The 12,056-nt window shown below is 36.5% G+C and overlaps 1 protein-coding gene across 6 annotated transcripts in view; it reads right to left on the reverse strand.

Moving 5' to 3' along the window:
* Window positions 1–12,056, reverse strand: part of MAP3K4 (mitogen-activated protein kinase kinase kinase 4) — a 92,233-nt gene that overhangs the window by 37,894 nt on the left and 42,283 nt on the right. For all 6 annotated transcript variants that reach the window (XR_014691538.1, XM_084514700.1, XM_084514699.1 and 3 more), the window contains exons 3-4: window positions 6,503–7,884; window positions 2,176–2,418 (exon numbers count right to left, since the gene is read on the reverse strand). Coding sequence is in view for 5 of the 6 variants with exons in the window: in XM_084514700.1 (XP_084370826.1) it covers window positions 2,176–2,418; window positions 6,503–7,884 (1,625 nt within the window). In the remaining variant the exon portion in view is untranslated. The remainder of the gene's footprint in view (window positions 1–2,175; window positions 2,419–6,502; window positions 7,885–12,056) is intronic.

Raw genomic sequence — 12,056 nt, forward strand, 5'->3', positions numbered from 1 at the left:
AGAGCTGTTGTTGGCTTCTTTGACGAGTCACTTTTCTTTAGGGAGTTTGTAGAGTAATTTCTTTTCTGCAGAGCAGATGGGGGTAGGTCACAGAGCCTCCAGAGTACTGTAGTTTAAAGTGAGCAAGTTTATAATACATTTTTTTTCTAAATATTTACCTGACCTATAAATTAGTTATCTGTCATACTTACAGTACGCTACAGTGCTTCTACTTACAAACTTAATGGGTCTTGAAGAAGAAGAAATTATGTAAATTCCATTTTTCTAGCACAGTATCCTACAATCTGGAACTAAAAAGCTTCTGTGCATTGACCCAATTTCTCCACTGACTTTTATAAGGAAGGATCTTTTGTGACATGGCAGCATCATCTATGGGATGATGCAAACCTTCAGAATATGCAAACCAGTGTTAAAAAAAGACAGATCTGATAGATATTTTACAGAAGATCATGGTGCTGTAAGGAACTTGATGCAGGTTTTAAGTGACAGAAAGTGTCTAATTTAACCACCTAACAGAAATAAAGCATATGCACATGCACACGCACAGACCCCTCCACTTGCCAGCACAAATTCAGAACTGGTGAGAACCAACTTGAAATGATGAAGAACTATGTTGCCATCATGTAATGGCAAACTGTCAAAGACGACAGCTCTCTCAAAAACACAGACCAAGCAGGATCACAACAGCTATTGCTGACAGTGAAAGACAAGATGGTTCAGAAAAGGGAAGTCAGTGATAAAGGGCAAGAGAAAAAGTATACTGCTGGAAGCATATAATCCGTGATGTTTTCCTTGTTCTGTATTAGCTGCATAACCTAAAGTGGTACTCAGCTTCCACTGTAATAGACCAGAGTATCTCCAAGCCTGGCTTCTGTAACTCTGTAATATTCCGTGAACCTGCAGAACAAAACAGCCCCCTAGACTCCGTTTTGAGCCTGCTCAAGACTATATTCTTCAGGAAACAAATAGATCTATTTGTGAAATATGCTCTAAAGCTCCTTTGCCCGTTCAGAAATACTGCGTGGGAGAGGAAGCATTTGCTGAGTTCAATTCATTTTTTCAATGTAATTAGTGAGACACTATAAACCATCACAACAGTTTGTAAAAAATACATTGTTTTCCAGGAAGAAATCATCATTTTTGGACAATTCAAAGTCCGTAAATGTAATACAAGAAATACGGGCAAAAAAACATCCTCCGTCTCTAGGAAAAAAAAAAAAAAAAGAAAAAAAGAAAAAAAGGATATTGCACCTTACAACACAGTATACAAAACAATAAACTTGACCCTTAAGACTAAAATTGTAAGTCCCTCACTAAAAGAGTTACCAGAAACTTATTTGGTTAGGACCATAAGGTACTATAACAATTGATTTTGGAGGACTGGATAACTGGAATGTGAAATCATACTCAGCCAGATAGCTTGTTTTAAAAGTTTACTCTGAACGACCACCTGATGAAGCCAATTATACTTGCCAGGGAGATGATTTTAGATCAATACCATTTTTCAAAGTCTAGGCCAAGATATACTAATACTGGCCGAACAGCCCTCCTTGTAACAGGTAACTATCAGAAAAAAGTCCTCACAGAAAATTCTCAACCTGTGACAGGACTGACAATCTTGGTAACTACCCTTATAAGATCTGATATTTGTATACAAAAATATGTTGGGAAACAAGATTGTTTTTCATTTTGTTTTTCTCCTTAGTCAACTTACACTATGTGCGCATTGCATACTGGCAGAGGTCTCACATTCACAAAGGAAAAAGTTCAACTCAAATGTAAAACAAATATTCAGACCTTTAATTCTGTCTTCTTAAAACTGGTTACTCTGCCTAGGAAAGCCATATAGAGGTAAATGTGCTGAACAAGGTTATATAGCTTATAATGCAAATGGAACAAACACTATTTACCTTCGCTGGCTGATAATTCTTTAATCACCAGTTTTGATTCCTGGAAGTCTAAATCAGAGAGGTACACATAACCAGTTGTTTACTATGCAAAAACCACAACTCTATATGAAATACAGACAATTTATTAAAAAAAAAAAATCCGTATTTATGCATTGACAGTTCTTAAGCAAATCCTCTTTAAACAGGTGACCTTACTGTAATGAAAGAGACAAAGTAATTTCAAATAGAAAAAATAATAAGAAAAAACAAAACATTTGAAGCAAACCTGTTTAATACTCAAAAGAGATGGTTCCCCAGCAGGTCTTTGTTCCAACCTGAGCTTCAGACACTCGTGGATAACATTAAGCAGGACTCGGCAAAGGACCAAGAATGCAGGTTCAAAAGATGGTAAATCCATGGATTTCAGCTCTTCCCATGACACAGTGCTGCATTTTTGCTCACAGCAAGGTGGGGAATTTAATAACTGCACATAATCTGAACACAACATGGGATCTGGAAATTCTGAAAACTGTAACAAGAAATAGGTGTCATGAAAAGGATCCCCAAATTCTTTAAGATTTAAAGTCTGTTTAAAGTAGCATATACAAAAGCCTATTTTTAAAAGTTAAGATTTTATTACAGCTACCTATTAATTAACTGGTAAGTCAACCATAGAAGTTTCAATTCGTTTAATTTTTTTTGGTGGTGGGTTTTTGATTAGTTTTATTGTTTTAAAGCTATTTATTGATTGATTGATTGATTGATTGATTTGAGGATCACCAGGCTGAGGAAAACAATTATGGTCCCTTAGGAGTGAACACATTTTCTTACTTTATGGTTCTGCTTTAATAATAATTAATTAATAATTAAATCATCTATTAAAGCTCAAAGATTCCTTCACTATACAAGAAGAAACTGCTATTTGAGGTTATAATTAAGTTATCTCTAACATAATATAGGAATACATATATATATATATTCAGGTTATTATAAGATACCATACTTGAAATTTTCACAATAATAATTATGGCCTTACACCTATGACTATGACTGAAGAAAGAAGTTTGCACTTGGCTATGTCAGATGAGTAATCTTGTTCTTTTTCGAGTACACAGCGCATCAAAAGCTTTAAGCTTTCTAACTTTATATAAAGCTTCACATTGTAAAGTAATGCAATGTTCATGAAAGCATCACTAGCTAAACTGAACAAAACTTTTGAAATATTTTCTTCTGAACTTTGGTAGATGTAAGAAACTGAAATTACAAAAGGAAGATTAAGAAGATTAGGTTGCTTTTTTCAATTACTAAACTTACTTTAATTTATATGAAATCTACATTTAAATGAAATGACTTTTCTAATTAGAGAAAGTAATTGAAAATATTTGAACTGTACATCCCAGATATCTGAACTGTAAGTCTTGTCACAATGTTCTAAGAAAAGATGTACATGGAGGCTTTGTGTGGTTTAAACTAGCAAGAAAATTTGTACCTCAGTATGTGTGCAGTTCTTAACAAACCATAGATAATATAAGATTTGTTTAAGATTGTTTTATTTCATAGCTGCTAACTATGAGACTTGAATATCTTTCATTCATATATTAGACGTAACTAGTATTTTCTAGGTTTTCTTCAGTCAAATTTAAATAACAGCACTACACAGGAGATAGGATAAGAAATCAGATCAAATGGTATAGTGAAACCTTTAAGTTAAATTTTTAAGCCACTTTTAAGCTCCTTTTCTAATAGAAAATAATAATAATAATTATAAAAAAAAAAAAACACATTTATTTCTTTACACCTACACAAACATTTTTGACATTTATACCTAAAGTCTTTTACAATCCCTGCTTCCTCAGAAGAGCCACACAAAATTACAGCTATTGAGAAGTCTGTTTTTTAGTGTTTTTATGTTTTAATATTTTGGAGTTTGTCAACTGGCATGTGGGATGGGATAGCACATCTAATACTGTCTAACGTTAGCACAAAATGCTATGAGCTGCAGATTTGCAAATGGTTTATAAAATCGCTATCTCATTATACAGAGATGGCGAACGTGCATCAGTGGGGATTTCCTCTACACCTAGTTTAGCTGAAGTTTAATCACTAGTTGATCTGAAGTGTAAGAAATTCTTAAGATGCACATTCAGGTCTTCTTTTTACTAGATCTCTTTTAAAGAACTTTATTTTCTGAAGAATACTGTCCATGCTAAAACCTTTTACACAAAAAGACTTTCATTAATAATAGGTCATGAAAATGTTCTACAGTACAACAAAATATCTGAGACATACAACCCTCACTGTGATGCAAGCATGGTGTTGGAAAATCTAGTCATAAAAATATTAAAGAACTAGTCTATGAATAAACATAACGCAACAAAATTCAGACATCAGCACGTTACTTTAGGGCTTAGTTTTAGATACTTAATCATCTATTGTTCAACTTGACTAATTGTAATCTTCTGCAGGCCCAATGTGAAATACTCTCCAGTGTCTACAAAACACTTTAAAAAAAAAAAAAACAAAAAACACCACATTTATTAAGATCCTGAATAAAATGTTAAAGTGCAGCCAGTTGAATAAACAACAAACAGGATGCAATGGGTTTAAGTAATACTCTAATCAAATAACTTATTTAATTTTGTAAACAATAGAAAACAATAGCTATTTTCTCTGAGAATCAAATCATATGACTTTTACATAAAACACTATAGTGCCTAAGCCTTGTTAAAATCTCAGAGCGCAACTATGATGAATGAAACTTGTACTTTAAAAAAGAACTCTACAAACACTCATCTGTATAAGCATTTACATACATTTATGATGAAATTAGCATTACATTGCTAATTTCTTTCAAGGTACTGTCAGTTACAAAGACCAGCCAATTCAAAACTGTCAAAACTCTCTTCTATTCTAGTATGGTAACATCTTCTGTTACAGTAGGTACCACACTTCTGACAAGCAGTATTTTCTCTTTGACAGCCTTCATTTAATTTTGGCACAGGAAAGAAGTTTATGATTGTGTAACATTCACCTTCAGTCATATACCCTTCCTTAAAGGAGGACAATACTCCAAAGAAAATGGAATAGTTACTGAAAATGAACACTTGAAGAATTCACAAGAATAGAGGAGAGAGAAAAGGTTATCCATACATCTTTCACAAGACAACCACTGCTAAATTACCATATGGTTTCTGTGAATCTTCAGTAAAAACTCTAGTTTCATTAACTTAGTAAGAACCCTCACCAAGTCGACATTTCAGGTATTTAGTAATTTTGAAAATACATTCAAAGGCATTTTTAATCTCCCCAAATTATACTTTATTGCCTTTCTTTTTTTAAAGGTATTTCTGCCTGTATATTAAGATAAACGTCCCACCTAAGTATATATGGGTTCTGTTTTGGTTACTGCAAAAGATACCTGCAGGTTTTGCTTATGGACTTCTTAGTGACTTCTTAGTAATACACAAAATTTTTAAATACAAAACTGCTTAAAACATTTCCAGAGTTGAAACCAATTGGAGAATAAAAATTGAATAGCTTTTTTTTTTTTTTTTTTTTTACAGTAATCTCTACATTAGCAACAGTACACATAAAAACAAATTTCAAAAATCAAATTACTTTATAAAGATAAACTTAGTTATCCTTACTTAACCTCCAGGGGAGAAAGGCATTCTTGTTTCTTTGCAAATGTGACAGTCACACAGCCATGTGCCTCAGACCACATACAGTATCCATATTACAACGGGCACATTAGCTAAGAAATCCTTTATCCAGAATCCACAGTTAGGCCCCACACAGTTCATCAGGGAGGACAAATAATCCTAACTACTAGCTCCTCCTAACATAAAATTGCCCAGAAGTTAGATAACAGTTTAAGTTAAGAAACAATATTCTGCCTTGAAAGAGCTAGTGAACACAAATTACCATATGAAATGTCAGCATTTACTGCTTATTTCATAATTTTATTAATTAACAATTATTCTTTATTAAGATTATAGAATCACCCAATGAAAAAAATAAATTAATTAAGAAGTAGTTGAAGAAAGCAGCATGCTAACATGACTTTCTTTTGTAGATTTCAAGGTTAAGAGTCCGTTTACTTATCCGATCTGGACTCAAGCATAACATAGCACCACAGAATTTCATGCATATAGGAGAGGAAAAAGAACCAAAACAATTATGATGTTATGATAAAGGATGTCTTGCAGAGAGACTTCCAGTCTTGAAGACAAGAAAAGGAAAAAGTGTCACTTCCACACTTCCATAGTTATTTTTTTCTTGTAATAATCGTTTGTGACTTATTTTCCATTGCAATTTTTCTGACTTGAGGCTTTAGATGTTAGAACATTTAATGAGCCAAGATGTTATCATAAAATGTAATTTAAATTACAAATACAGAACTAGGTTGTGCTGCAGACATTCTAATTCAGATCAAATGACAGATTCACTTCTGTTGAAGTAGAACAGGGGTCTTAATCATAATATACATTTATCTTCCAAAAACAGCAAAGCAATAAATACTTTCATAAGATCCCAATTCCTCCAGCTTCAGTTAGAAACAATACTGCAGGTGGGGGTACTCCTGTTACCCATTCACACCAGTACCAACCTACCTCCAGCTGGCAATCACTCCTTACCAACGCCATACGAGCCCTTTGCAATGAACCATGCATTAGCTTGTGCAGTCTTAAAATTAGCTTCCTCAACCCCATTTGCTTCAGTGCTTTATCTACAAATGGCCTGTAAATAGAGGTCAAACAGTGTTTGCTGCAGCCTGCCTCAGCACTGCATTCTGGAATAACCCAAGAGGCAGAGTCATCCTCAGATTCAAGCCTATCAAGCTTCCTTGAAAAATGGTCCTGAAAGTCAAAATTTGGCTTATTAGTAAAATTGTTCTTGATGGCTTGTCTAAGCTCCTCAACGTTCTCCTCAGAGATTTGTTCTTCACCATCACTCTCCTCTGTGCATGTTCCTGAGGATTCCTTTACGTCTGTTTCCCTATCAACTTCTTCATCCTCTGGATCATTGTCCTTAGATGGTCGAGGAGAAGGAATTTCAAACACTGGCCAGCCAATGTCAGAAAGATTTTTGATGCCCAAAACAGTTCCCATAATCCTTAGTTTTTGATTTAAGTCTTTTGTAATGTTTAACCATAGACAGAGTGCCTGCACTCTGTCTTGGAAGTCCTTTGCAGCATATTTTTCGTAGTCCTTTTGAAGAGCCTGCAGAGATGGATAAAGTGCTTCTATATACTCTAGCAGCTCCATTATCCGCTTTACTTGCTCAAACGAGACCCGCTGGCGATGGAGGTGTTCGTGGTAACTCGAGTAACCCAAAGCACTAGTTCCATGTGTTGTTTTGCAAACTCCTTCTCCTGAAGTACCATTGAGACTGGCTCCGTTTTTTACACAGGAGAAGCTTCCATAGTTCACTTTGAACGTGAGGATTTCATTGATTATGTCGGGGATAGCTTGACGGGCTGCATAGAGATAGAGGTCTTGGTCATTAATGCTCCGGCCAGCATGCCAAGCTTGCAGCTCCAGCCAGATCAGTTCATTGGATCGGTTTAGCCAGACAGAAGAGGTGCTTTCCTGTCCTCTTTGCTCCCTGTCCTTTTTCTTTGAGACTGAGGTAAGTTTTAACAAAAGCCGCAGGGTTTCAAAGAATTTTAAGCGGTCTGCTGGGCAATCAGTCCTAGAAGTCTGGCGTGCAGTTCTGGCTATTGGCATGGGCACAGAGACTGGAAGCTTAGCATTGCTACAGCCAAGGCTGAGGTAAGGCTTATTGAGATCAACATCTGGAATTGTTTTTTTTGGCAGAGACCCACCAACTGAGTCTAACATAAATGAGCACTGCACATTTTTCTTATGATCTCGTTCTGTTGTCCTTAGGGTGTCTCGGATTTTTTTCCCTTGCTTATAGCTGTGCTCCTCCACGTTCTCAATGGGTTTCCCATTGTCTTTATGCACAGCCTGAGCTGGTACACTCATCTTTTCTGTAAAAGAAAACAAAAAAAGAGAAAGAATCTGACTACACCAACAAGAAAAATCATAATTCAATCAGTTCCCAATCACATTTCTCAGGGTGAGAATATTACATATCTTAGTACCAATAAAACAAAACATGCAAGTACAATTAAGTCTTAGCAATTACCACTAGTATAGCAGAATCAATACTAATACCAAAGGTTTTTTTTTTCTCCTCTTGCTTTAACTCTGATACAGAAAGGACCTCAGAGAATTTTCATTATACTGAGTATGTCATCTGCAGAGAACTGAGTATGATTAAAAGGAAGAGAATGTTTTCCAAGTTCATTTTCTATACAGTTGTCAAACAAGCTCCTAGATAAAAACCCAAAATGCATTAGAAAATTATTAAGATTTCTAAAGTCAACCAGAATTAAAAATACTCAATTGTACATGCAATCTCATAAAAACTTAATCACTCATGCATTTTGAAATCTGGCTTGAATGATCAGGTCTTGGGGAATTTTCTTAGTTCTGGGAACCCCTCTGTAGTCCTAATATACTACCTCCAGAAGCCTACTTCCCCATTCTCCCCAGACATAATAATTTGCCTTCTCCCTTACCACAAAACAGCAGCCCTTTTCTGTCTAATTGTGCAAGTACCTTCTCTTCTCTTCCTTGTCTCTCCGCAGCAGCAGCAGCCCTTACTACTTTTCTACAGCACGAACAAACGTATTTCAATCTGGGCTTTGCCAGAAAGAACTACTTGGTAAGTATTGGAAGTATTAAAGAGTTGTTCTCTTTCTCTTAAAGATGACGAGAGAAGCATCTATATGCAGACTAGCTGCAGTCCAGGGATCAGCAGCTGGAACAAAACAAGCTGGTCACACTCCACACTCCCCTCACTCCCCCAAGGCCCCTACTTATTCAGGGACAGAAAAGACCTACAGAATGATGGCTGAATACTCTGTCTTCTTTTCACTGTTCACTGTGTGATTCTAAGGATTATGTGCTGCACATGACTCATTCCCCACTCTAGAAGTAAGAACTTCCTTACGATCTTCACTACTGTGCTCCTAACTATCATATCAATTAATATCAGTAATAGCAATAAGATTGTTTGCAAAACAGTCCTATTCAGTGGAAGAATAATATTATTTCCTTTCTACGGATGGAAAAGCATGACAGAGGAAAATCAGTGAAGCCACCACATTTCTGGGTACCAAAAATGGAAAGAGCTATTGCTCAACATTACAGAACATTGAGCACTTTTGTGCTCAATTGCACCTCAAATTCCCAACACTTTTGCAAGCAACATCACTGGAACTCTAGCTGCTTCTGGGAAAAAAAAAATAAAAATAATAATAATCACACATTAAGTGATCATTTCATCAACACAAACATCATTTGTGTTACTGGTCTAGCATCACAAAACTTCTCATGGCAGAGTGCTGTTATCCTATGATGCACTTCACTGCTTTAATTATCAGATCACCCTCCATTCTTGTTTCATTTGCTACATATGTTCCAGTATCTGCCACACAAGAAGGTACAGTCCAGTTTTCTTCATTTCAAAATTCCACTCAATCTCTGTTCAGTTAAGCCAGCAGTTCTCTGGAAAAGAATTGATGTGATAACACAGCTCAAAGACTATCAAAATGTATGCAGACAAAGGAATTGTATTAAGGTTGCAGAGCTGTCTGAAACAAAAGCAAATGTAGAGGTATGTGGACAAAACACTTTCCTCCAAATATATCACATACACCAGACAATACTGTATACCTGTGATCTTCAGAAAAAGCTAATAACAAACCCTTCAGTAGCTTAGGTACTCTTATGATGAATAATTTCTAGAATGTTACAAAAGTCTTCAAAGTACAGTAACAACTCAGGAAATACGAATGAATGGTACAGCCATTTACACAGAACATGCTAACTGAAGAGTGCAGAGACAGAAATATTCAGACTCTGACGGGGACCTGAAAAGAGAAAACACCTCAAGGATTTAAGTCATACCACAGTGATAGTGATCAGACCTCCTTTTGGTAACAGCAGCAATAGATGTCAATCATTTGAGCTTCTTCAAACTCTAGATCTGTTCAGAAGGAGAAGAAGTACACATATGTATAGAAATCTAAGTTTGCACAGCTTCATTAGAAAAGGAGGAGAACACCTGCTTACTATAAAACAGTGAAAACACAGATCTGGACCATCAGTCCTCCAAAGCAGATATACTGAAAGAAAAGCATCCCACACAACTGATGACTAAGAGCATGGGTCCCCAGATCCTGCAGCTAGACTTAAGGGCAGAAAAGACAAGTGGTGAAAATAATAAGAAAAAAAAATGTCTCTATCTATGTGCAATTTAGAATTCCATTTTATGAATTATTTAATCTTCCTAATTTAGCCTGCAATTCAAATTTAGAAAATTAGAAAGCAGTCCCTGCTGAAAAAAGCTTTTAGGTTCCTCTCTGGCTAACATTAGAGGCTAGGCCAGGTAGGGCAAACGAGTCTCAGAAAAGCACACCCTCTCCATTTCCAAGCATGGCACACCTGGAAGCTCATGCTGCCAGGGGCTGAGGTTGGAGAAGGGGTTCTCACCAGTTAGCAGAGAATGATCCTTCAGCTAAGAGCAGGAAACCTCATGCAACACACATCCAGGCAAAACAAATTCTGACATTTTCTAACATCTCTGTTCAGAGCCTTACAGAGATCCACCAGCTAATTCCACATTTAAGAACACGTTCCTAGTTTAAGGGAAAAACCCTAAATAAATCAGGCATTCTGCCAAAGGATCAAACTCAGGATAAGGTTTGCTGGTGAAGACAGTAACTTTTATTAGCCCAACGGGTAACTGGGAAATCCAGACAAGTCTTTGGCATGCTACCACTTCTTAAGGTCTAAAATAAAAGCAGGAGGCATCAAAGCTAAATAAAGTTGAACACAATATCATTACAGACTTCTTCTGAGATACCATATATTTTACCCTTCTTTCCTTATCCTTAAGCCATTATAATAGCATAACTGGTAGGGTTTACTACCCCACCAGTATGGCATCATTATGGACAAAAACAAGGGACCACCAAAACCAGAAATTTAAATACACACTACACTACTCCTAATCTGATCTGCTTTTCTTCAGTCATCTTCCCCTCCACTTTCTACTCTGCACCCATCTTTCCAATCCCCACCAACTCCTGCCCTGTCTACCCAGCTACTTCTGCCACACCTCACCCCATTCAAACTCCTCCTGCTGGCGATGAGCAGCTCTCCATCCTGTTCTCCACATTCCCTAAACGTGCTCTCATTCTTCACAGTTCCGGCTCAGATGCCCTCTACAAGTTATTTTGATAGTTTCTTACTCTACATTGCCTACACCCAACAGTTAAGAGCACAAAAATATGTCTCAGCTTTCTAGTCCAGGGCATGAACAAAGCCCAGAATGCTGCAGAGACGCTATTTAAGTTCCTGGAAAGTTTCTGCTTGAAGACCAGAGCTTGCCTAAGTCTGGCAATCTCCTATGGCATACGTGAATGGATATTTTTTATTCACATTTTAATCACATATCCCTAAGAGTTAATATATATTCAACTAACCTGTTGCTTGGAAATAGAATTCAGTAGACGTTTTCCTCAGAAGGATTAGCTCAGAAAAGTAGCTGGGTAAAGAAAACTGTCCAACCTTAACCTTACAATCTTAAAAAGCCATTACAAACCCTGTTTTCAGCTGTTAATGAGCAAATTAATATTGGGGTGACCTGCCACATTGCCCCCTTCCACTCTCCATATCTAAAAAAGTACAATTTAATCCTCACCAGAGTTGTACCATACCCCCCGCAGGATTGGGGTAGGCCACAAGATGCATAATAGCACTTAACTCTGAAGAAGAAAATCTCTTCTGAAGGATATAAGGAAGAAAGAAAAAACACCAAGCTATGGAATAGGAAAGCATAAAGATCCTGGTTCTCACTGAAAGCCTAAAGAAGAGAAGTAATTGGAGTGGTGCATAGTAAACAGGGCAGTTACTTGTACTTTAAAATCACCACTTGCATTGCTATAAAAACTAAAAGCCTGGCACAGAAAAAGCAGAGACTTGCAGAAGGGGAAGAGAATTTCATGGTTAAGGCAAATGACTGCCATTCTAGAAAACTGAATTCTATTCCTGACTCTAGCTAAATTTTGTGAAGAATGCAGCTTAACTC

The sequence above is a fragment of the Aythya ferina genome (assembly GCF_964211825.1).
Source record: "Aythya ferina genome assembly, chromosome: 3".
In the NCBI taxonomy this organism is placed as follows: Eukaryota; Metazoa; Chordata; class Aves; order Anseriformes; family Anatidae; genus Aythya; species Aythya ferina.